This window comes from Harpia harpyja, chromosome 7 (assembly GCF_026419915.1).
Source record: "Harpia harpyja isolate bHarHar1 chromosome 7, bHarHar1 primary haplotype, whole genome shotgun sequence".
In the NCBI taxonomy this organism is placed as follows: Eukaryota; Metazoa; Chordata; class Aves; order Accipitriformes; family Accipitridae; genus Harpia; species Harpia harpyja.
In genome coordinates this window covers 37,820,093-37,847,573 of record NC_068946.1, presented here as the reverse complement: position 1 = coordinate 37,847,573, position 27,481 = coordinate 37,820,093, and the positions used below count along the sequence as shown (strand labels likewise).

Sequence of the window (27,481 nt, the reverse complement as noted above, 5' to 3'; positions counted from 1 at the left end):
GGATACCCATATGTAGAATATTAATGATGTATTTAATATACACTGAAACATCCTATACTACTTCAGTGCATCATGATAGATAAAAAATATGGAGTTTGTATACTTCATGAGGTACATATCCATTATAATTATTCTTTTTAATATTGGACAGAGTTCCGTGTACAACAAGAAAGCAATATAACTGATCAGTACACTTGTTTTGTACTGTCATCATAAAGTTGTTCCAGAAGCCAAAAATATTCATAGTAAGGAAAATTTGCTCTTGAGAATACTGGAAAAAAGAACTATAAAGACATTTAGACAGTGAGAGCTAGATCCAGCCAGTTATGAATTTAAGAAAAAATCCAGGTCCTGCAGTCAGTAACAATGTATCTAAAGTGTGGGATCGAAGGGTATTTCTCAGATCCACATGAGAACCTTATTGCATCCCAATTCTAATATGGGCAACAAGGTGATTTTTTTTTTCTACTGCTTTTGGGTTTTTTTTTTGTCTTCCAGGGAAGGAAACAAGAATGGATGCTATGATTCAGGAACAGCCAGTGGGACAAGATTAGGCCTATGGGGTAAATTGCAGAGTCAACAGTGGAAGAGCTGGATTGTATTTGCAATGTGTGAACCAGTGAAATTCAAACAACCAGCTGCTTGAAGACAGCTGTCGGGAAATGCTTCAGGCAGTGCTGAATTGGGTTTTTTTGGTAGAATTTTTTAAGTGAGGGCTGGTCTTCCCTCACACCTGGCTTAAAATGCTTGCTGAAGAACCAGACTTTTAATTTGCTTTCTTAGCTTAAAAGGATTGGATTTATAGACACGCTTTCTACCTCCTAAATTCACGCTAATTATACGTTAACCTGGGCCAGAGATAGAAATCCTCTACTACTCCGTTTCAAATTGTGCCACTGTGCAGAAAGGAATTCAAGATAACAAGGGAAGGCACGATGCTCTAGACTAACAGTTCAGGTGCTCCCCTGGGAGAGATCAATCCGGTGGTTCTGCTCTCAAGACTTTCTGTATTTTGTCCAAAGATCATTTGATGTAAGATAAACAAAAATTTGTGGGTGAGTGCTCTAACCACTAAACTACAAAATCAGTCCTTCTTTTTCTCCCTAGACCAATGAACCTAGTATATTCTTTGTGGAACAGCTTCACTGGAAAAAGGAAGAAAGCACTACCTTTCTCCCACAAGGAATGCTAAAAAGCCTGGTACTGAGGATACTACCAAGGAATTGGAATATCGTTCTTGAACACCTTTTGGCGCAGGTAGGACCTGAATCTATCTTTCACATCATCTACATGAGTCTACTAAAAAGTGGTGTTCAAAATAAATCAGGGCTCACAATCTCCTCACAAATCAGTGAAGTGGCTAATCTGACTGGTGTGTGCTACGTACATATGGTCAGACTGCAGTTTTTCAACTCTACGTCCCTACATAGTTGTAGCAATTAATAGTTTTTGAATACTGAGTAGTCTTAGACATGAATGGGGTGTCAAGTTGGGGCCACTTGTCAGATGAACAAGATTCTGGATACCTAAGGAACTCAAAGGTAAGAGGAAACTAAGGGAGCTTAGGCAAATCTATGATTAGATAGTAGACATTGTTTTTTTTAATAGCAACTTTATAGGTGCTTAAATTGCATTGAAATTTTGCTTTCTGGGATTTAAATCTTTTATTGCTTCTTTTCCAAAGGGAATTACTCTCTCCTTCACTACCTAAGACTCATGCCCTAGCGTTTGATATTAGACTTAAGTGAATTGCACATGAGAATAAAACCTTGCTTTTTTAATCCACCTTCTTTAGCTTTAGAAAGTGGTGAAAAGTATATATGTACCTCATTGATAATGGTTAATTGAAACTCATCACTAGCTTAAGTACAGCCCAGGCTGGCAGCAATTGAGCTGATACTTGACAACTAGTGGACCTTTGCTATACTCTCATAGCAGGAAGCAGAAAAAGAGGGCCATTAACAAATCACAATCACAATTGACACTAATTGGCACCCTGACTGACAGTTTCAGGAGAGTGGCCAAGAATTGAATATGCAGGGATAATGACATGCTTCTGCCTACCCTACAAAGGAGATTCTTTAAGGTTAAGTTTGAGCTCCCCATTTTTATGGTAGGATCCCATTGTCCCTGCTTACACAATGCATTGAGAAATGATTTCACTCTCCTGAGCTGTCAATCCATCATTTTTCACCAGCAGTAAATACATTTATAAAAGTTGTTTTACAGTACAGAGACTGCATTTTTTCCCCCAGGATTTTGCCAACATACACATGAAGCAAATGCAATGATTTCATAGTCCATGAATTGCTTTACAGAATCTACGTCATGCACTGCATGCAGTTTAGAGAGAAGACTTTACCAGGTACACACACTTTTTGCATCATGCATGAAGTCACAAACCAGTTTTCAGACATAGCTACAAATATTGCAATTAAACTGAATGCTTTAGTAATTGTTTTCTAGAAATGCAGGAAGTCACTTAAGAACTATGTTCAAATTGGTTCCAAAAGATGCAGCTCAGTGCTGGTGAATACAAACAATTTTGTAACTGCACTAAATATTATATAAACATGAAGTTGGCAACAAAGTTCATTCATGCACATTTTAATACTACAGGAAGCTTGAAACCATACCCCCCGCCATCCAGGAACGTGAAACTAGTTTTAAGGAGACAAAAGAGGAATAAGTGAAGATACTTCCATAAGGCTCCTGATTATCAATTATTTTATTTTTGAGATAGTTAACTGAAAACTAAGCACCTTATAACAATAGATTGTTTGTTAGTGGCCCCGCCTGATTATATGTCCTTTCACAGGTAAAACTCCTGGTAGCTTCAATAGAAATTTTGCCTGCTTAAGGACAACAGCACTGAGTTAAATAAATATGATATGTTCTATCTCCCTCCTTTCCTTTTTTGAATTAACAGATAATTAAGTCAAATGACTATTTAACTATGCCTTCACTTTTTCCAGGGATTGGTAGTTAGTGCTTTGACACAATAGTTAAGGGAATAACTACATGTTTAACAAATATAAGTAATGCACCTGGCCCTAGAGAGCTCAGCATGAGAATGTTGCATTTGAACATTTCATACAGCAGGCAAAGTAACATGCCAAAAAGTGTGGCTGTTTGAAACACTGGAAGGCACAGTCTAGACATATACTTTACCTTTGACATTGCGACCATTATCTGGTTTTCAGCATAATAAAAGTGAAGAAAAAAAGAGAAAAAAGACAACTAAAATCTACATCAGAAAAAGCAGAAAATATTGCTTCAAAATATGTATGTGGTTTGAACTGAAACATTTTTGCACATCCTTGATTATATTATGTAGACTTTCAGTCACGTTGAAGTCACTTTGACAATTGAGAGAGAATCTAAAACTGTTTGCAGTAGATCAGCAGGTAGTAGGACTGGCTCTAGCTAACTTGCCTTAACAGTGACGCGATAAAATTGTTTCTCCACAAGTCTGGTGCTGGGTTGGAGGTTAAAAGTGCTAACCCGGGAAGGGGTAATTACTCACACATAATTAAGTGAGGCTGAGGCACCCACAGCTGTGGCTGGCAGCACAGGCTGGCTGGCTGCACGGGGTGTGGGGCTGCGCAGGCAGCCCTACACAGATGCCCAGGCCCAGCACCTGCCCAGGACTCACAGGAGGAAAAGTTTTTACCGTGGCAGCAAACTGAACAGCGCCTTTCTGAGTAAATACTGGAGAAACACTGAGGAGAAAGATATACCTTGAACCTTTCTTCAGCTCTTAGGTGCCTTTCCGCAAGGCAACAGTAGTAAAGCTCTCTGCCCTCACAGGCACACCCAGCCCTGAATCCTCTCATCACATCGAACCTCTTCAGGGAGAATATTATCATTGTTGTTGTTATTATTATTATTGTTTTTATTATTATTACTTAATATTATTTTAAGGAAGCCACACAGGTGGATAAGTAGACGCCACCCCTATTCATGGGTGTACAACATGACCCACAGGCTGCCCTCCCTTTGTGTCATGTCCCCTGCTCAGCTGCAGCAGCTTGGAGCAGGTATGAGGGTGGGCGAGGGCCCTGGGGGCTGACAGGGAGCAAGGGGCCAGGTGCAGGATGCGGCCCTACCCTTGTGCGCTGCCGGCCACCATGACCAGCTTACCAGCTTTCAGAGGTGCTTTGGGCTCAAACTGATATTCACCTGCAGTTGTCCCCCGCTGACAGGCCACCTCTGAGGGCTGAGGCGGCTGTGCCCCTGTCTGGCCCAGCACCAGCCCTCTCCCTGCAGAGCGCCCTCTTCAGCCCTGCCCTGGAGAAAGGCTATGGCCTTCTCCTGTGAGGGGAGATGGAGGTGACGTTGGGCCTCGTCTGTGGCATCATGTCACACCTGCTGCCTCTCTGTCTTTTCCTCAGCTTTCTGAGGACTGGGGAGCACGGGACGTCGAACTGGGCCCTCTGGACCACGAGTGTGGGAGAGCATTTAGTTCCTCTCAGCCTGACGCCTTTCTGTGCCAGGCATCTGTAGCAGTAATGCACGTTTTGTAGGCTGAGTTAGGCTCAAAAGCCTGTTGTTTTTTCAGAAGACTGCAGGGATGTTACTGAGGTCACTTTCTGAAGAAAATAACATTTCCGAAGAGTCCCTGTGAACCTGTACCTGCTTGCAAAATCTGGATTGCTGGTGTTTCAGGTGAGAAGGACTTTGCTGGAGTTTGGGTGGTGGGTGGAAGACACAGTTCCTGCCCTGCTGCTCTTGCTGTCAAATAGGCAAATTTAGAATGGCATTTAATCGAGTACACTCAAATGAATTTAAAATCCTAAATTTTCATTTTTACTGTAATACTTTTCAGGATATAATGGCCACAGCTATGATAATTTTAAAATGATGGACAACTAGGCTACATAAATTAATTTAATGCATGAAATAATTTATATTCCCAATTGTGTTATCTTCAAAAAAAAAAAAACTTTGACCACGGGTGAATTACTGTAGTTAGTATTGAGCTAAAGAATGCTATTCTCTTCTGTCAGAATTCTGTTATGCTGATTCAATAATATTATTTGAACTGGAAGAGGTGGAAAAAAATTAAATCTGAATTCAGAACTGCATTTTCAGACAGAGTAGTAGTTTTCAATGGATTCAGCAAAATTCAGAATTATTAGGATCAATAAACAAAATAAAAATAGAATGGGAAATATATTAAACCTTATGCTTCCTTGGGTAATAATTTAGGCTGTTGGGACTCTAGTTTACTTTTTAAATTTTTACTTATTGTACTTTACTTTTACTTAGGGCTTTACATTCTCCAGTACAGTATCTATAGCTTCTGCTCAGAATCTGTGAGTCCAGAGAAGATGATTTAGGCTGAGCCCTGGTTACCTAACTTGCATGGATAATTTGATAGCAACAATAGGGTTTTATGGCTCACTGTTGAGTAAGGCAAGCAGGACTTGCTGGCTAAATTTAAACATCTTTTCAGCTTAAGGTGCCAAATTCTAATATGCTTGGAAGCAGATGGCATCAAGAATGGTTACTAATTCTACTGCAATTCTGAGAGCCATCCTCTGTTCTGCTGTACTTTTTTAGAATGCGTATGTAAGACCTAAACTTAGGGCCAGATCCTCTACTATTTTGTAGCTTATGCAGAGTGAAATCAGAGTGGCGGTGTTTTATCTATTTACACTGTAAATGATCACGTCACGTGAAAGGCCATAGGAATTCAAATGGATTCTTGAGTCCTCATAGTAAAATTTATTTTCCTTAGTATTTAACATTTGAAAATTATTATTCAGTGAAATGGAGCTAGAAATTTTTGCTCCTCCAAGCAGCAAGAATTAAATTATGTGGCAATTTCTGCATGAGCTTTGTACCACCATAACCAAAGACACTTAATATTTAAATTGATTTTTACACATTTTCATCATATAACTATATAAAGAATGACCAATTGGGAAGTGCTTTAATGAAAATAAGTTCCAAAAATAGAAATTGACAAAACAGATATCTTTAAATATGTTTTATTTGAAAGGTTAGTTTAAATATCTAGGGAAGTTGAAACCAAGATGAAGCTTATGCAATGGTCCAAAAGACATGCCAAGGTTCAACCTTGAAGATTTTTGCCTCCACATCCTGATTTTGAAATCTTGGCTTGAATGTGAACATGAAATATAGCAAAATGGTATGGTTTAGGATGGAATTAATTGAATTTTCAGGTTCATTTGAACTGAAAAAATCAGAGTCCAAAAGAAACAGAGATGAGAAAAGAAGTATTTACCCATTATATTCAATACAGGAAGAGTAACTGGAAGGAATAATTAGTTCTTCTATTCTAGGAGTTAATCTGGCTGGCAGAGGAGCATTCAGACTTATATTTAGGAGATGTACAGAAGCAAAGAGCACTCAATGTGGACCTTCCAAAAGGCAGGAGAACTTAAAGGAATTTTACGCTTGTGGTCAATAAATAGGAGAAAAACAGGCAATCACTGAAAATGAAAATTCATTTTCTTGCTAATTTATGAATCTGTACACAGTCTTCCATGACATATGTGTTTGAAATCTTAAAATATTCCCCATACATTCCTTGTCATCAGGCTTGAATAAAAAGTATGCAATTCAAGTCATTAGACCATCAGTAGCTGCAAAAGCATTACATATGTGGCAGTTTTCTGCGAAAGCCAGTTTCAAAGGTGCCGCTCCATTCACAGGGCTTTCAAACCTCTGTTTGCTAAGCTGTTTCCCAAGTTCTTAAACTCCCTGTCTGCAACAAGAAATCATGGACTATACTCCATGACTTTGTGTAATTAGGAGAGACAGTAGAAAAAGAAGACAGAAAAAACTTCTTTGTAAATTTTGCTGGTTGCAAGAATATACTAACACAAAGAGAAAATCACACTTACATGAATTTTACACTAAGCATTTCACTAAGTATTTCACTAAGCATTACACAAAGCATTCCAATGGAGTTGCTGAGGATATTTTCCCCAGTGTGAGAGAAAAAGCATGTCTCAGCGTTGGATCAGTGAATATACAATGTACACATTACAGATTTAAGAAAAATAAACTGATCAGTCTCTGAAGTAGGATTTCATACAGTCAAAGACAATTTAATATATGAGCATGGGACAGAACTCTGCATGCAATTTTAACTTGATCACCTGATTTTTTCCCCCCCAAATACCAATATTAGCTTTAGGAATGTGGGGCCTGATTTTGCTATATCCCTATACAGAAGGCAGATGGCAGTCTAAGAGCAACCCCATTATTTCATTGGTCTGCTTAGACATGAAAAGCAGTATTTAGTGTAAATAAGCCTGGCATATTTGGGCCCTTAATATTTTTAGTGTGCTTTTGAATGTATACGGCTGGTTATATTTAGTTTCGCTTACAAAGTGGTGATAATTACTACAAAAAACTGCAATAATTCCTTTCTTAGTACATCAGAGAATACTGATTGACTTTCTACCATACCTTCGCTTGCGTGACGGTCCCTAAAAATGTTCTTGGGATGGACGTTAAAGCCTTCTATGTCATGTACTGAAGACGCTCTCCGTATACTACAAATGCTTTCCTTTGATCTGGAATGGGTTAGTGGATTGCTTGTCTGTATCATGTCAGGGTAAAGTCTGTCCCATTGTTGTTTAGGTGATGAATGGTCAAGAGGTCCTGATATATTAACCAAAGGTGAACATTTACTGGGTTGAATCAGTGCTTTTGTATCATCCACTTCTGAAGGACTACAGCTTTCTTTTGTAGGTGATTTAAAGTGCTTCATCGCCACTGAGTCATCACTGTGCTTAGATGAATCGACTATCACCGCATCAGGGTCTTCCTGTGGTAAGGACTGCTTTCTGTATGTTAAAAGTCTAAATCCAGGTAACCGGAATCCAAAAAGTCTGCCTACGTGTAAATACATACAAAAGAAGAAAATATTACATGTTAGTTTCTTGTAATGAAAATCTGATTTTTTTCACACACAGTCAGAGAGTATAATAATAGCTATAAATAATCGGCCTATTCCTAATAAATTACAATGCTTAGCAATGGAATGTGTAAATATGGAAATATTATATAGCTGTAAGTTTGTTATAGTCATGGTGTTAAAGGATTTCATACTTTAGTCAGACCTAAGTTACTGAGCTCATAATAAGGATAGCAGCATTGATTCTACAGTCTGTTTTAAAAGAGGTAAGGTTATCTGTTCTGATGGTCCTTTCTAAATTAAAAATCTATGCATCTATGAAAGACTGCTAGAACATGTCAAACTACTTTGCTTGTTATCCTGAAATAGATATTTGTGGATTCTATTATTAGTGGAACTGCATGTGCTTAAAAGTGTACTGCTGACTTATTGATTTATTGGCTACAAATTAAACAGGAAGATAACAGTGCTAATCCTTCAGGAAAGAAAAATAAGTTGTGTATCAGTTTTGCCACAATCCTTTCCAATACTTACATTTTACGACTAAATGAAACACTTATTTTGAATGAGTTTAAAATGAAAAAGAAAGGAACACGCAGGAAGAAAAAACAGCGACACAGCTCTCAAGACTCAGTTGCACCTATACGATGCAATTATCTTTTGTACATTTGCATGCGTGTGGGCTTAGTTGGGCCTGGGATATTGAATGGCAGGGTAGGCTGTTCTGAGTGTGTGGAAAACTAAAAAATTTTTGTAATGGTAGGAAATATCACTAGCTGAGAGGAAGTGTAAAATATGGTGCAAATAAAGAATATTCAGGGGAAGAACTGTAAAATCTACAGACTGTCCCTCTAAAAACAACAAACCCAGATAGCAAACACTTTAAGGTATTGTCTAATACAACTCACAGATGGAGGCACAGGGACTTCTGATGTACAGAAAACATAGTAAACAGTTTAGAAAAAGAAATGCTAAAAAATATTAACAAAATAAAATAATTGAAATAATTGAAATGATCAGATGTCATTGCATAAACGGTCTGACTTAGCTTCTTGTCACTCATCACTTTGCTAGATTAGTGTTTTCCACAGTGAATCACTAGTGAAATGATTTCTCAGAGGACATCTCAAAATGTCTTGTTATTCCCTCCTACTGGGATAAGAAATTCTGTTTGGGAAAAGATTTCATTTTTATCAGTCAGTTTTAATCGCCATCGTTTGTAGCTAGCTAATATTCATTAATATTTAGCACTGAAATTTATCATCCCATACTGAAATGTTTTGAACTAGTCTTTCATTGATGCCTATGCCCAACAGTAAGTGTAGAGCAATTGATGGTGCAGCTTAATCATTTAATGTTTTAAAATGAATGTCCTATATATTTAGTATTCAATTTACTTTGAGTTCTAAATGAATGAATGTGAGAGCATCCTGCTCTTCTTAATGGAAAACCTGTGTAAGAGCTAAAGCTGCTATACTAGACAACACCACAGATCCATCCAGCACACTGTCGAGCCTCTGATATTTTCCAGTAGTGGATACATGGAGAAGGAGTTTAAGAACCACTACACTGCGTTATTTCTCCCAGTAAATTTACTCAGTTTCTGTCTATCTGCAGTTCAGAAACTTTCTGAGCCAGAGATAAACCACAAACTGAATGTTTGGTGTACCTTTCTTCCCTGAATTTGTCTCAGTGCTTTTGAAACACAGCTGTACTTTGATCTGCAAAGCATCCTATAGGAAACAGTTCCATAATTTTAGTATATCTCTGTGAAAAAGTACTTCCCCTTGCTTGCTATAAACCTGTTGCCTTGGGGAGGGTGCTAGTCCTTATGATATGAAAAATAGCTAATATTTGCTCCCTTTTTATAGTCTCAATAATGTTTATAGCTTTTCATACATCTGTTGCATTCCTCTTTGAATACCCTTTCCCAAGCTGAAGAATGCTAGTGTAACTGTGTTGTGTACCTCTGATCATCCTTCTCACTCTTCTCAGTTCCTTTTCATTTCTAATGTAATCGTTTTTGACAGTGGCCTGAGCTACTCCCAGACTCAGGGATCAATATAGTGACATAACAGTTTTTGTTTTGATCTTAGTTCCTTTCTGTATAATTCCTAATATTTGGTTGCCTTTCTGAGTTATCTTCCTGGCCTGTGCTAATTTAAGAAATTTTCACAACAGCTGAGATATTTCTTTCTTGAATGGTAACAGATAATTTAGTCTCTATTGTTATGTCTGTAAAAAATTTTGTTTGCTGTTTTATCACTCAGCCACTCAGTATCATAGGATATGTCTGTAAATCTCATATCGTATTCTGAATAATTTTGTGACATCTACAAACTTTCTCACCGTTTGCACCTTTGTTATCCAAGTAATTGAAAATGTATTAAATAATAAAGAACCTGTGAGACTCTGCCGATAACATCTCAGTATTTAGAAATCTGGCCATTTATTTCCACCCTTTTCCCCCTACTTTAAAATATAAACCCATGTAACCATCTTCCTTTTTTTTCCTTGACAATTTCTGAAAAAGCTTGTTGAATTCCAAATATTTAGCACTAAATCTATTACTCTAATGCATATATGGACACAACAGTACAGTAGACAGAACTCTCTATTACATAAAACCAGAGTCATGCATGTTTTAAACATCAGCTAGAGCTGCCAATTTTCAATCTGCACAGTGATATTCAGTAGAGTGCACCTTGGGAACATGCGTATGTCTTCAGAGGAGGCTGAGGGGAGACCTTATTGCTCTCTACAACTACCTGAAAGGGGGTTATAGTGAGGTGGGTGTTGGTCTCTTCTGTCAGGTCTCTGGAGATAGGACAAGAGGAAATGGCCTCAAGTTGAGGCAAGGGAGATTTAGGTTAGATATTAGGAAAAATTTTTTTACTGAGAGGGTTGTCAAACATTGGAATGGGCTGCCCAGGGAAGTGGTTGAGTCACCATCCCTGGAGGTATTCAAAAAGCGAGTGGACAGGGTACTCCAGGGCATGGTTTAGGGGGCATGGTTAATGGTTGGACTTGATGATCTTGAAGGTCTTTTCCAACCGAAATGATTCTATGATTCTATGATTCTATGATTCTAAGTATACTTGAACAAATTGCTTACAGTTGAAATTAGTGAAGTGCATATAAAATTATTTCATTATTTTAAAATGCATGTAGAATTGAGATGTAAAGCAGTTTATAAATCAATTTTGAAAGCTTATTGCATCAAAAGTGAAACAAATACTAGAATTCTTTTTTCATCAATTACTTTGAACTTCTTAAAAATACCATTCATAAGGTTTTCTGGCATTAGACACTATTAAAGGCTTTTTACTGGCACTCTATTTTAGTCATATTCATGGTGTTGCAGATGGTCTTTTCTGCTTCACCAAGTTAATATGACCATGTTATACTGCATTACTGATCTAGCTGTCTAACTGCAGTTCAGCTGGAAAGAATGCTCAGTGAGAATTTTGCTTCTTGCTAAGACTCTTGGGCATGAAATAGAAAACATTTAAGTTTAAGTCCCAGTGTAGACTAGAAGGGTCAGTGGAAGCTTTGCTGGCATACTGTTTATGGGGTAAAATCTTTTGTTTGAAAGTGGACAACCCCTGCTTTGTGTAGGTGTGATGTCTGAGAGGATTTATCTTGGCTTACAATACTAAAACATTTTTGAAATGCAACTAGCTATTTACTATAAATATACAGATAATGTTACATTAAAAACCTTATGTTTTGTTGAAGACTAGATTGCCAAGTTCTTAATGCTGAGTCAGAGATTTGTATAATTGTGGCTTGCTAAGAGCAATTGAGGAAAGCAGTTGAGTCTGAGTCACAATTCCAGGCTTACATTCCACCTCCTCCTTTCAAACGTTGCTTCACTGAATAAGTAATTTACAAATGACTTAATCTGTTGGTTACATTTATTCTCTGTGCCATCTCAGCTAACCCTTAGAGCTTCTAAATAGTAGAACTCAGTCCGAAAATATACTGCATATAAACTGTTCGCAGATGTAGTTATCTCCAAAGTCCCAAATTCAAATTGACTTTTCTCGCCTTCTGAAAGCCTTTTTAAATTCTGTCTCACATTTTGGGAGATCAGAAGAGAAGATATTTAGAATTCATGAAAAGAAAATGTTTTGGTTAATAGTTTTGTGAAAAAAGTATAGGGGAAAACCTATCTTGATAAGAAAAATTAATAGCCTTGCTTGTCTGTAAGTATTGAAATGGGAAATGTTAACATTAATGGAAAATTGCTTAAACACTAAACACCATCATATAGAATTTTATGGCAGGGGAAAAAAAAGAAGAATGAAAATTGGTTCCCAAAAGACCTTATTAACAGTTACGATCATGGTTGCAAATTTCCTGCCCCATCAGTACAAATCTCATTTTGGAAATGGGATATTCCAGCAAAACTGTAGCTGAATAAGGATTACTTTAGTAACCCAATACACTTGTGTGGCGAGTAATTCCCCTATCTGTTCTGTGCAAGCATTCTGTAACAAGGAAGGGAAATGATATTTGGCCTGAATATTGCCCTGCTACAGTGAAGGTACTCCTCAAACTTCTACTGATGAAAATGTATACTTACATACTAGATACAGTGGCAAAGTCAGACAAATGCCTACAAGTAAGAGACCTTTACTTTCACTACAATTTCTTTAGTGGTTTTAGGATTACTGGTAGATGCTATGTGCTATCCCAAAGTCTGTTTAGCCCAAGTCAATGCACATGGGATTCCTGGTTTCCTGTCCTGAGCACTGCAGAAGGGTAGCCCCAACAGATAGCAACTGGAAGGTCATGATGGCTCCTCAAAGAGTTGCTCAGCCAGTTTTTGTGGCATCTCTAGTAGCATTGTTACTTTCATGCTGATGCAGAGAAATAGTTATCCAGAAACCGGTATCTGAAGCTGCTTTCAGATAAGTCAACCAAAGGGAAAAGTAGTGGTAGCTGGTCTCCGGCTCGCTAGCTGGGAGCTAGATTTAATCTGTTAGACTCTCACCTTCTCTAGATTTAGACTTTCCAAAATCAAATCAAAGGAGCTCAAATGCACAAAAAGTTTGCACAATATGAATTAAGTGACATGTAGAAACTGTCAGAACTGTTTCCTGGTATGACATACTACCTGTCCTAGGCTGAGAGCTAAACCATACTCTGAGCTGCCCATGTTCCGGTACAACCTGTTAACTGTGGTCGAGTGTTGAAGAAAATCAAGTCTTGGATAGTTTTATCATAGTGGATGACTGGTGTGGCTATAATATGAAACATATGTTACTTTTTCAGTCTATAAGACTAAAGAATACAACATACATACCCACAAAGTTCATCCTATTCTAAACGGAGAGAGATTTCCTTGACAAGGGTGGGTAAGGTAGGTTGATTATGACAGAATATCCTCCAGAGCATGGGTTAATTCAACAATACTATTGTTCTGAAACTTCCCCAAACAATAAGCAAAATTACTTTCACAAAAGGACCACAAGTCAGCTCTTTGCTGAAGAATTTTCTGATAATTGAATGCCTACTATCAAGGAATTTTCAGGATCTAGGTTATCAGAAGTACAGACACAGGCAATTATTGAATTGCTGCTCAAAGGCTTGGAAATACCATCTAAGAGCTCATGCAAGAGACTGAAGGAAACAATTGTTTTTGAGAAAAGGAATCCTTAAACATTGACAGTCTAAAATAGCAGAAAATATTTGAATATATTCTATGCAAACACTGAGACATGTGACGCCTTATTTTTGGTCTGGGCTCAGCAGGCCTTAGGACAGAAAATTACAGCAAGAGCCAATTACGTTTTTTTTCATTTCTTTTCCCCCAAATGTAGAGAAGCATACATAAGTGGATCATTTTCTTGCTCTGCTCATTAAATAATCTTCACTTCTTTTCAGGCAGAAAAAGGAAGGCATATCCAATTATTAACTTTAGAAGCTTAAATTTATAATTCTCAGATACTGCATACACACTTTTTTTTTTTATCCTCTGGTCTGGTCTACTTTAATTTTGGCACACCAGTTGTTCTTTTAGTTTTCTCTATAATTTAAGATTGCACTTGAGTTCTATCAGTATTAGCAACACCATTCATCTTTATGTTCCCTTGTAAGTGAGAAAGTTGTTTTATCTCTGGTAGTGATGGCACATTTTTGTCTTCAGGCTATACTTCTCCTAAAAAGTACTACTGAGAATGGCTAAGAGAATAATATGGTTCCAGATCCTCCTGTCTACACATAGGCCTCTGAGGTAGACTGTCAAAACATGAAAGGAAGGGAATGAAGTCTCTGGTTACATGTAGGGCTATGCTGTGTGTGGTTGACCACTGAATTTAGTCTGAACAATGTTCTCAGAGTCTCCCTCAAAAGAGAGAATGGTTATATCCTTGGATGTTAATATGAACCTGTACATTTACCTGTCTGGTTTTCTTCCCATTTGTTGACAGAGATGTCATTTTATTAGCCCTTATTCATTATGTTAAGATTATAGGAGTTACACTGTTTTTGTGAAAAAGCCATATGAAAAAAGAATTTTTGGTCCTCTCAGAAAGAGATTTTACTTCTTGCATTTTTATTTCTTAGATATAATTAGAAGTGGAAAAGAAGAAAAAGGTAAATAACTGCAATGAAATAAAATAGCAAGCATCACAACAAATATATGCAAAGAATTCATCAACTAGCACAATGTTTTGCTGTCTTGCTGAGAATATGGTGGGCTTTTTGATAGCTGGAAAAAAGAATTCATCCCATCTATTAAATCAAGTTCTCAAGAAATTCTCAACCCTTCATCACCTGGGTTTCCAGACTTCGTAGAATAAAAAATGTTGCTTTTGTCTGAGACAGGAAGCCTGAAGAAGTTCTCTTTATGTTTTAACACTGAATTTATATACCAGTACCAAATTCCGCATTATACTTTGTCTCATATATTGATAAAAATTTTTTTATGCTCTGCATACAAGAACTTTCAGTGATAATAAGCTGAAAAGTATCACTACATTTGGATTTTATAAGTCATATAATTATACTAAATTTAATAGTTTAGCTGTTATATCTATAGTTTTGCAGAAATAAGTATTCAGAGTGGGAGCAAGAGCCGTATTTTGACTTGCAGTCTTCTAGAATTATATAAAGTGTAATGAGATCTTGAAATAATAGAACCAGAACAAAGCAATAAAAGGACTTTAGTAGATAGAATTTTAGAAGATAGATTTACCTGAAGAAGAGCCACTCGAAAGGTTGTTACCATCTGAAATGCAATTAAACTAGATTTACAAAAAGCTTTAGCTTAAAAAGAATCAGATTCAAAAAATAAACAGACTATTAAGAAGAGAAGGTAGAATATCAAATTTCCACACATTTTAGAAGCAAATTCAGGTAGCTTGAATTCATATACAATATATGTAATCTGCAGAAGAATTGTTCTAAAAGTACATTGCCTTATTATTTGGAAAATTTAAGAACTATTCCATTAAGAAGTACTTTGATAATTACTAAGTTTGTCACATCGATCAATATATGTTTCCAATTACCAAGTTCTAAAGTTGGCTAATGTTTCAGACGGAAAACTGAACTAGATGTATCCAGACTAACGTGCTATTTCTCACGAAATGGAACATCTTCTAATCTCTTAGTTATCATTTCTTTGCTAGGAAATGCCAATTTTGGTTGGAAGAAACTTATTGAAAAGTTGAAGAATTCATAATCTTCTTAGGAAGAACAGACTTCATTCACTGACACTGGCTTGGTGTATGACCATAGAGAAGTTTCATATTCCTGATAGGGCTCACTTATTTCATGTCTTCATGGGAAGAACTCCTCAGACTATGTGTCTTTGCCAGTTGCTTTCAGGTCTTTGAAATGCTCAACTTGCCTGGGTGTTATGGTTCTTAATATAGTCAAGTAATAGTGATAGGATTCTATGTCTGTACACAGTGGTGGTAATTCCCCTTATTTTTATCCATAGATCTATTTTGTTTGCTTACCTTCAAATTATGTCTACTCCATGTTGAATAATATAAATAACAAAACATATTCCTTATGACCAGTGTCTATCTGAAAGCTTCTCAAATCCATCTAAATATTTTTTTTCTGCTATCTAGTAGTCCTCTTTGTCTAAGCTTGAGATACCCTGATAGTTTTGATTTCTCCCTTTTCAAGGTTAAAATCTCTAATCCAATTTAACAAGTGCACAGATGTGTTAAGTTCTCTGTGCTAGTTTTTATTATGCATAATAGACATATGTCTTTCTCTTCCATCACAGAATGATGCAAAACTCACTGCCTTTACACTTTTCTGAGGGATTGTATTATAATGTGGGATGACTCTGCAAAATCATTATCCTAGCTTTCAAGTTACCTCACAGAACCCACCTGTTTTAAATGTCCTGAAAAGAACAAATAGATAGGAGACCTATTAAAAATGAATAAAAATATATGACTGGAAGAAATCCCCTGGGTCTAGTTCAATCCAAGAATCCTTTTCATACTCACTTCTCATATTTACTATGTATTTATTTAAATAACAAAAGGAAAAATCGCAGGGTGTCTGCTTAGCAAGTATTCTCAGCTTGTGTTCCTTTTCCTGTCCAGTGTGCACAAGTCAGCTCCACTGAAAGCTACTGAAAGCTGTGTCATTCCCTCTTTTTGGTTTGTAATCTCTTTAAGCAGAGATTGCCTTTTTTGTTGTTGTTGAATGTTTGTACAAGATACAGCACAATAGCTCTGTGATCCTAGCTGGGAGAGGCTGTAATGCAAACAGCTAATTACAATGGCTAGAATCCAGGGAGGCTTCCTTTCTAATCTGAGCCTCAACAGTAACCGTCATGAGGAAACAGAAATATAGCCACCCCACTTGTACTTCTCTGTCTGTAAAAGAAGACTAATAGAATTTATTTATCTTAATGGCTGTTCTGTTAATTAGGCAGTTAGGTATTTGTGGAGCACTGAAGCTAAAAGTACCAGAGCTTCTTCTGTATTTGACTGGTGATTGCTGTTTGGCTATATTCCTTTGCTAAGAGTTCAACACTGTCTCAGTTTACCTAACATTCACATGTGATTTACCTTGCAGACAAATACACATATTGACACTGGGGTTGTCAAAACTATGCTGCTGGTTGGCTAGATAGAAACCTTTGTTCGCCTGGACACAATTTTTCTTGACGACTCCTCACTTATGATGAATTTGCTCCCAGTGGTGCAGGTAAAAATAAGACCTTAGACAAATTTCTCATTACATTTTGGGCAAAGTCAGGGGGTTGCTATTGCTTATACATGCCATGTTCTATGTGGCAAACTTGTATGCATCAAACAGTATACAATATTCATAACAATGTTGTTGTCCAGTTATGTTTAGAAAAAAAAAAAATGCTTGCCTCTCCCTAAACTACTATTCTTACTTGTATAGCAAAGCGGTCTGCACAGAGGAAAACAAATACCGTTTTTTGAGTTAACTCTTTGACTTAAAGGAAAGGCCTGATTTGAATTTCATTTGTGCTTGTTTTATTTGCAACTTCAGTGGATGCAGTGATCTCTACTCCTGAGATGTAACTTCCCTGCTAGAACTAGGATAGAGGCAAACAGTGAAGTGTAAGCACCTTCAAGAATCTCCTTGCTTGAAAGGCTTTCTGATTACGGTTTTAGCTGTTTTAAGAATATTATTAGTCTGTTCACTTTGTTTGAATCTTATCCAAAAAGTATGCATTTACTGAATGTATAACTGATCCTCTCATTTCCTTTAGAGGAAGAAACCCAAGAAATTATTCCAGGGTGTCTTTAATAGGCTTATACATTCTGAAGTGATAGAATTATAAGACAATCCTCAAATATCCCTCTTCAGCAGAATGCAATTATATGCTTAATCAAATAACTTTCTTGGCTTTCTCCCATGAGGTAATGAACTCTGAGTTTGGGAACCAGTATAAGCTTATAGGTTAGTACTTCTAGCTAGTCAAAACGTTTTGAAGTTAAATGAATAAAACTTGTGATAAAGTTACCTCATCTGACTTTAGCTATTTTAGCCTACACATTAATAGGAGTTTTGCTTTAGACAGGACTGGAGTAAATGTTAGAAAAAGCACATATAAGTCAGTAAAAAAGCAGCATGCTCTAGGTGGGGCAGACAATGAAGACAACTCAGAATTAAAGTTCCAAGAGGTTTTTATCCTCTTGTGCATGTGTGTACATTACAATCCCACAAATGGTCTACTCTGAGTAGAAAAATTATAGCTACATTCTCCATATTGAAGTCAGTATCCTCAAATCTATGACTTACTTTCAGTGTGAAATGGCTGCTGATTTTATCTGTGTTCAATCTCTGTCATGACTGATTTTGATGTTTTGCAGTTACTAGCTTTACAGATGCAAAGTATTTTACAGCTTTGAAGAACAAAATCAGGTGCCAGGAGCAAATATTAATTTATGTCACTAGTTCTGTAAACTTCTGTAAAAATTCCTCATCAAATTAGTGGAGTGGATGAACATGCCAGATTGGAATGTTTGACAGATTTGGCAATTAAATTGGTCACTTACATTCCCTTTCCTCAACAGATGATTTAAAAGCCATATTTATATACAGAAGTTACAGTAGCTTAACACTTTATTATAAAGAGTTTAATGAAGTCTGTACAACACACTGTACAGGAATTCTTATCTCATCTTATTTTGGTTAACAACTATTACTAGTAGACAAATTTAAATGATAATTTAGCAGTGTTCACAGAGTTATTTTGCTAAACTGGTATAAAATCACATCTCTTCTTAATTTAGCTCATTGTAGAAAATTACGGAAAGCTCTTTTTTTCCTTTTACAGTGAGTCTAACAGGAAGGAGTTATCTTTTTCTAAAACTGTCTTCCTAAATATCCATTATTTATTCATTATTTCAGTTGGAGTTGAAAATTTTATACAACTTTGGCAAATGATTATATTCATGAAAATTTATGAACAACACTTTTGGGAATAATTTTTTATTGTCACAGTGACAATCAAGCAAATAGTGTCTTACCACATGTGATGGAGAACAGTCCATAAGAAAAGTTATAGTATGAGTAAAATCCATTTTTAAGGCTTATGTAGCTCAAAGCTTTCAATCTTAACACTTTAGTATGCTAAACAAATATCCTTTCACTTAAAAAGCAGGTATTTATGTCTTCAAGCATTTCACAGATAAAGTGAGGTGGGGTAAAGTTATTAAGTGTTTTTGTCTTTGGGTACAGAAGTCAATTTCTGGAATTATAAAACATTTACATGATCTAAGAAAAGGCAATGCAAAAAGCAAACAAACTTATTAGAAAAGACTTGAAGTAAGAATGAATAGAATTCCTATATTTGGAAATAAGACAAAATTTAGAAAGAGTGATTGGATGATGAATGGACATCCATAGCAGAAATTAGTTTCTGTAAGTCTCACTTTAACTGCACATTGTACAAATACATCCTCACTGGAGAAGAGGATGTTAGTCATGGAATAACTGCTTACAGAAGAAATTTCCTCACCTCTCTAAATATAAAGATGGGACACGTACAGTATTAAATAAATTTGGTTAGGAGTTTAAACAAAAAGATATGAAAAACGTTTTGGGAATTTTTTTTCCCCCAAAAGGAAAGAGTTATATATGAACAAAGAATTCCTTTGTTTTACTAGTGAAATGGCATATATTGAAAAATAGAATTGTGGCGAAACAGAAAAGAGTGAAAAATCAGTTGGCTGTGATTTAGTAGTTCTTTACAGATTTGGTGCATGCTAGGATTTTCCAGAATTTAGCTATGATTATACAAACACCGGTCAGACTGCCATAGAGAACTGATGATAAATTCTTGCAAGGAAGAATAAAGGGAACAAAAGGATCAGCTGAAAGGATTTTTACACTGCTATTGTGAAGCCAGTATCTTCACTTTTCACATTACTGCCTATTCAGCTTTTTGCTGCATATGAGATAGAAGCTCTTGAGCACCAGACTAGAAAGAATTCTATTTATACTCAAATGTGGTCATCAAACTCCTGACAACATACCGTATTTTTTTTTTTTAATAATCTATTATTATCATAATCTGCCAAGCCCAATGCTGAATCAGAACCTAGCTGTGTTACCCATTGTAATGGCACATAACAAAAGACAGGATCCCTGTCCCAAAGAGCTACAAACACTGTTTGAAATATCTGTCAGTATTCAGCTGGTAAATTTCTAATTTTCTGCCTATGCAAAACTAAATGTAGTCTCTGAGCTCAACCTAGAAAATGTCATTTGCCTTCCACAGGTCTTTAATTTGTTCAGAGGGTCTTCAGCTCTTTAACAGATTGGAATCCCTCTTTTCTGTTAGAGCCTTTGAAAACAGAATGCACTGTGTGTATGGCATGAAATGCTTTTTTCTTACATTGTGTTAGATTTCAGTCATGAGGAGCACTGTGGTAAGCGGTCTTGTTCAAAACTGTTGGCTGTAGCTAGCAGGATAAATGCTTTTAGAAAAAGGAAAGGTTTTTCAAAGTTACACTTGATAAATTTTATGTCAACTCTTAATAAATCTATTAGAGGAAGAATGATAATATGGAAGAGTTATCTTATTTTCTAGGGTCAGGAAAATAACTGTAATCTTTTTGTTTCCTATTCACTTTTATTTTTTCTCTCCTGCAACCTTAGTCATTTTTATTTGCTCTCATGTTGAAAAGACATTCTAATATGAGAAAACTCAATCTAAGGAGCTCTGGAAAGAAATCTCTCATGATCTGTGTACTTCCGGGTAGTAGATGTTAATGCAATCTGAAATCTTTTGTCTTTTGTCATTAGCTGTTGCTTATCTTGGTTGTTTGTCAGACATGTATTGCACTTGTTATATGGCTGGTTCCTTCTCTATTTTTATTCTCCAAATTGGTTGCTGGATTTGAAGAGATTTTGTTTCTTTGCTTTTTTTTTTTTTTTCTGAACCAGTGCCCATTACTGTCCATCTTGTGTGTGACCCAATGAAAACAGATCACCTGCTTTACCTGTTGATGTATGTTCTAAATAGAGTAAGACAATGAAAAACTAAGCTCCTCCCAGAGAATCTGCTGTTTGCCTTTCTTATGGTGGGAACATGACTTTTTTACTCATAAACAATCTACATTTTTTGTGACTTCTTTTGTTGCTTATTGGTCTCTCTCTGCCTTTTCTAAATTTCAAGGCTTTTGTTTGTTTGTTTTAATTCAAATCCACCACTGGACCGTACACAATATCTTGCAGTTATTTCTGGATGTTTTGCACAGGTTGGCCTCTTTCTTGAGAATCCTCTCTGCCAAGAGGAATTTTTGGCTATGTACCATATTTTGTATCACCATTCTTCCCATCCTGCCCACATAACAGTCTGCTCTGAAACCACAAGCATCTAGGTAGGAATAAGAGCAGCCTTGTGCCTGCTCTAGTTTCTGCCAGTTTCTGGCATCTGGCTGTACCCACTAGCAGAACAGTTCAAGTCACCTTTCTTTGCCTCCTTTTGGACCTTGATCTTTCTCTATTATGTACTGAGCTTGGAGCCCCGCCTATTCATTTTTCAAGAACTCTCAGCAAGAAGATCCCCTGTGTATGTCGGGCTCAAATACCATAAAACAAGAGAAGGATGTTTTGACAATGCTTTTTTGTGAATGTCCTCTTTAGCGGCTTTTCACTTTAAAATACGGCCAGTGACAACACATGAAAATGTACAGTGATGTATCACAGATAGCAGAACAAAAAGCTCTTTTTCAGGACATGAAGCTCCCCCCCCAGTTGGTGTTTTACCTTCTATTTTGTCCATAAAACCACATTAAGCATGGACCAGCTGAATAATTTTATTTATGTTATAAAATTGTTTTTTAAAACCAGGAAGTGTTCAAAATTCACAAAATCATGGCATCCTAAATAGAAACAGAATATGAGTAGGGTTTACTTGATGTAATTTTTATAATTTTTTTTCTGATGCAATTTTATTATTTTTTCTGATACCCCCTAATGGCATTTTTACCACAACATTACTAGAAAAAGAAAAGTATTTTCCTGATATCTCAAGAAAAATGAAAAATACTGCTGTAACGGTTATTTAAAAAAAACCTCACAAAACAGAATATGAAAAGGAAGTATAAAAGCACAAGATTTTAAATATGTATTGTAAAGAAAATTTACAAAGGCTCTTTTAAAAACATGTAATATTTGGTGAACAATAATTATTTTCAGACTGCTAGTTTCCAGTAATGGGAGTTTTCCTTTCCACAGTCTTATATCTACTGTCATTGTAGTGTTGTACGGACATAAGTGGAAAGAATTTGGCCCATCCAGAGTGATCCAGTCAGAGGTCTTTCTCCATGCTTAGTGAAAATAATATTTTTTAGTATCCCAATTAGTTATAGAAATAAATTTCAACCTTTTAAAAATGTGAATGATTTGGCAATATTATGGGGGGACTTCTTGTTTATGTATTTTTTGATAGTCACAGAGCTTTGAGTGAGAGCCTATGCATTTTGTCCAGAAGATACAGTGCAGAAAGTGTAGATTGTGAAGAATGGCAAAGACTGCTTTCATCAGAAGCTGTTATATGTACAGCTGGTAATGCTGTTATATGCATAGCTACAGGCCTGTTCCTTACAATCTTCTCAACATAACTAGCAGAAAAAATAATACAGCATGTCATCACTTCAGGTAGTACATAGTGCTTACATTGGGAAAGCTCCCCTCGCTTCTTGCAGTGAAGATCATCCTGGTCTTTGTCTCCTATCCAGGAAAAGCTGAAGTGTTGATTTAACAATCAGAAAACTTAGGTTCAAAGTCCCTTTATCGTACTAACATTAAAGATTATTACACTGTGAAAAGCTATTTTCCAACTGTTGCTGAGCCAGCCAGGGGAGAGTGTTAATGCTCACTGTTAGAGCATGGTGTGCTTTATTAAGAGCTTGTACAAATGGGTATGTGTTCCGGGAAATCTTGTAGTAAGAGCAGATTACGTGAGTGCAGATGCAAAGCAGAAGGATCATGTGCTGTTACTGCACAGAGTGAAGGTCAGCAAACGAGCGCACGTTCTGCAGATAGTGGGACAGAAAGCTACACAGTCTAGCTGTATAAGAAGCAGACTTTTGTTTTGTGTAGAGTTTTTTGATTTTGACAATACTTACGTTCCAGAGCGGAATGAAAACAAAAGCATTCCCTGTATATCCAAAAACCCCCACTCCCTTCGAGCCAATCTAAATACTTCAATTTGATAAAATCAGGATTTTAATTAAATTATGTTTTAACTTTTTTTTTTTTACACATTTTATATTTTCTAGTCTAATTTAATCAAACCTTCCACCAACTATTTTTTATTTGGAAAGGAAGACAGGAATATTCAATTTTGAATAGGCTAAGGTGAAATATTTGGGCTACATCATAATGCTTTTTTTGCAGTTTTCTGTTCATAATCAATTTTTGTCAAGGGCAAGGCACTTCTGTGAAATGTTTTACTTTTAATGAATTTATACTTTCTAGCAGTACTCACAAGATCCATGCTGTTAGTACTACCAGACATCTGACAGATTATCTTGCCAACATTATAACAGGTTTGCTACATTTAACTTCTTATAGTTTTGAATTCTGTCTTAAATGAGTCAGGCAATGGGGACTGCATAATTTCTGTGGTATTATTATTGCCCAGGTTAATTACTCTCCTAGCTAAGAGCAGAGGTAAGCAGAGAACTTTCAGTGAGTAACTTACGATTTACAAGTTTGGATGGCAATATTGGCTTGCACTTCTCAGGAGATGCTACATTCTCTTCATCTGTTACATACTCAAAGTTAATAATAAACATCATTGCTACTCCCTCTTGATTTTTCACTGGAATTATGTGGGTGTTGCAAATGAAGGTAGATCCTGCAGATGGAGGAAAAAAAAAAAGAAATAAATAAATGAAAGGAAACTTCATTATTTTTTCACTCCAATAATTCCAGTTACACCAACAGATAGTGAAGAATAGTTCTTTGAATTTAATGATTGAACATCAAATACAATATTCTTTAGTTTAAACAGGAACATTTCCATAGAAATAAAGAAATCTTTTAATAATTTATTAGATTATTACCTCTTCCAAAAGATCTCTCCTTTAAAATGTCAATTTTACTTTTTGTTTTTTTATTCACTGGAAGTACCTATACAAACAGACTTGTGATACAGAGACATTTAGCACCAAAAGTAGCAATGTGAACACTGTTCCAACCACAACTCTAACGAAGAAAGCAGAAGCCCATTCTTCTAAATGTCAAGCATTCTTCAAGCTTTTGGTTCTATTACAACAGGATGAATCATGCATTAAATATTTATGGGTGTAAATATATCACTATTCTTATTATAGCTCTCAAACTTTTAGGGGCTGTGTAATGTTGTTTAGGTTTGTGTTAAAAATGTTGTTATCTGATCCTATGGGGTTTTATATTCTATCACAAAAAACTTGTAAACTGCAATAATAATTTTCAATAATCTTGAGAAGTATTTGACTTAACTGTTATGTACAATTTGAAGTATGAATTTAAAATTACCCTAGTTTTTATATATATGGAGCATACCCAGCTTATACTGAAATGAACAGAAGGTGTAATTTCTCAACACCTCTGGTACTCAGGGCGTTCTTGTTCAAATGCCTAATTACAGATTTAAAGATTTCTTTGTGTTAATTCTTCCAGTATAACTCTTAAGAAGTTTCATTTGACAAGGTCATTAGTTTTGATTTAATTCCTTCTATTAACCTAACAGAACATAGTTGTTCCAAAAATAATGTGATTGCTGTAAGCAATACAATAATGTGCTAAAAGCTTCATGCAAACACAACTGTGAGATGGTGACTTTCCATGATAACTAGGGACTGGTTCAATGTACATCATCTGCAATTTATGCATTGAAATGCAGTAATCACTGAAACTTGACAGGCTGTGCAATTTGACAAAAACAGATCCTGATCTGGGTCACACAAGAATAATTTTTTTTTTTTTTCGCCATTGAGGAGAGAGATAGTAAAGATTTATAACATTATAACCAAGATCAGATTCTGGCTCCTCATATTTAATGTAGTACTTGCTATAATATGGTATATATGGCAGTTTGAGCTATGTATAAAATTGTCATGCTGGCCTTTCAAGTTTTGCAGCTGTACCTTCAATCCATTTAATAAAACAGTTAAGCTGTGGCACTTGCCACAGTTGCCATGGTTACAAGCTCAATGACTTTAGTAAACAGAAAATAAGCAATTTAAGACTGTTCCATTAGAGCTAAAAATAGAACTGCTGCAGGCCAAGCATTGCAACATAGACTGGTTAAACAGAGAGCCTGAAAAGAATTTAGAAATAATCTGTGTTTTTAGCCAACTAATAAGAATACATATTGAGGAATACATATTGAGTTTAAACAGTCAAAAAGATATTTATTGATTTGCTTGGAAGAAAATACTTACTATTCAAGCCATAGACTATGTTTTGACATGCAGATTTATAGACAGAGCAGGTATCAATCCCAATCGGACACCTTTAACAAAGGACTGGAAGTGGGGCTAGGCTGAGGTGTGCATGGCTTTGAAGAATACTGAATTCCAGTGGATCAAATGTTTATCAGTTTTTGCAGGACAAGGATGACGAAGAGCCTCAGACTTCTTTAAAAACTTTCCTGCTTTTGAAGGCAAGGGTGTTTCAGCTTTTGAAATGCTTCCCACAGTGCTAAGTAATGACACTATCTCCCGTTTATGTAGAACATTCCGCCCTCAAGCATTTACAAACCTCATTTGTACTGGAGCTAGGGATTTGCATCTCTGAGGAGATGCAGAAGCTGTTTAACAGTCCACAGCTTAAGAACGTGGCAAAAAGAGCACAGGGTTAAAAATTTAAGCTGTATGTAGAAATATTTCGGGAACAAAAATGGGAAAGATTTGTATCTGGTATAATTCAGTGTAGTTCCTTTGCAGACCAATTGCACCAGCAGGCTAATGACTCCAATGTAGTTCATGAGTCTGAAGTTTTTCCAAGACACTGGGCTTTTTAACAGACAGAATATGTACTTTGTGCGAATGACTGGAATTGGAATTCTGCAACTTAACCAAAATACAGTGCCTGTTGCAGTCACTGTTAGTGTTTGTCTTTAGTACAGAAACTGTTATCTGTTACACACTTATCAGTATCTATCTCTATTGAAATGGCAATAAGGAAATACAAAATACAAAATAACAAAGACGACCCTAGTGTGACTCAAAAAATAACAGTTGGGTGCAAAAAAAGAATACTAGCAAATTCAAAAGATATGCTTGGATTTGTTGGAGTTGATGGCAATAAAAAATATTACGAAGTAGTTTGTTTATAAACAATCTTATTCAGTATTTGCACTCTGGCATTCCACTGCTCTTCATTGCACTCAGCAACTCAGCACCCTGTTTTGTCTCTGTACTGAATATTTTGAGTGTAAGAAATGCTTCTGATGAGCAATAAAAATTGTAATGAAGTTTCTGGAATTTGCATTTCTCATCTAATGGCACAGGGCAAGTGGATGATATAATCAGAATAATTATGAAAATTATACTTTTATAATTAATAGATTCAATATCCAGCAATATATCTGGATTTTCTAAAGATTACTATTGAGGAGTAATCATGAAATATACCTGTTGTTCTCTCTTGTTATCATCACTGGAGGTGATAAAGAGGAAAAACTGGATATTCCTTGTCAGTTTGAATTCCATGGTTATAAGGGCTTGTTTTCTCTTGCCTGTTGCATTTTAAAGCCCACTCTTTCATCTAGTTAAATTAGTGGCAAAATATCCATATGTGAAGAAAAGATTCTGCTCCCCTGTATTCTGTGTGTATATGATGTATGTATGAACTGCCAAAATGTATACATAAGTGACAATAAATATTTAAGAAATAAAGATTTAGGATATATTAGGATTATATAAGGATATATTGCACCATTTGAGCAATTCTGGTGAAGCAAAGCCTATTTAAATATCTGGCTGCGTAGTGTTTAAAGTTGACTTGCTTCATAAGAGCAGTACAAAGCAGGCACATCAAAACAATTAATCTGGTTCATAAAATCTATTTACCTTTCCAGTGATTTTCTACAGAGGATTTTAGGACAGATTTTTATCAGGCTGCATCTTCTAAATACTGCAGTAATTTATTTGAATTGTAATAACTCCTTTTATGAGCAATTGGGAGAGGACAATACAATTAATACAATGGTGAAGGCATTCCAAATTACAAGAGCCTCCATTCTCATATGAAAAACTCTGACAAGCAAACTTCGAAAAATGACACATCCCAAACAACTACTTTGATTCAGCCTTCCTGGGAACAAAATTTTCACAGGCCATTACATATGCCAAGCTCAAAGGATCTCTGAAAAATGAAACACTGTGGCATTTAAGTAATTGTCCTAATTCTGCAGAAGCCTTCTCTTTCACACAACAGGGACCCTTGAAAATCCATGGTTCTATAGGATGGCTCTGCAGCTCTGTTGCTCTGAATGAGTCTGACAGTTGCTGCCTGCATGTCACCGTTAAAAAATCATACTCCTCTACCTCAGTACAGATTTGAGGACTGCATTCACTGGGGCTGAGACTGGCTTCAACATGTTTTGGAACCAATCTT

The 27,481-nt window shown here is 36.1% G+C and overlaps 1 protein-coding gene across 4 annotated transcripts in view; it reads right to left on the bottom strand.

The window, feature by feature from the left end:
* Positions 1–27,481, bottom strand: part of KCNH7 (potassium voltage-gated channel subfamily H member 7) — a 242,856-nt gene that overhangs the window by 73,815 nt on the left and 141,560 nt on the right. Inside the window, exons 3-6 of one of the 4 annotated variants that reach the window (XM_052793093.1) lie at positions 23,577–23,732; positions 15,102–15,134; positions 7,447–7,875; positions 3,172–3,192 (exon numbers count right to left, since the gene is read on the bottom strand). In XM_052793093.1, coding sequence (XP_052649053.1) covers positions 3,172–3,192; positions 7,447–7,875; positions 15,102–15,134; positions 23,577–23,732 — 639 coding nt within the window. Of the gene's footprint in view, positions 1–2,636; positions 2,661–3,171; positions 3,193–7,446; positions 7,876–15,101; positions 15,135–23,576; positions 23,733–27,481 lie in introns of all 4 variants that reach the window. The other 3 variants (XM_052793092.1, XM_052793094.1, XM_052793096.1) reach the window with 3 other exon arrangements.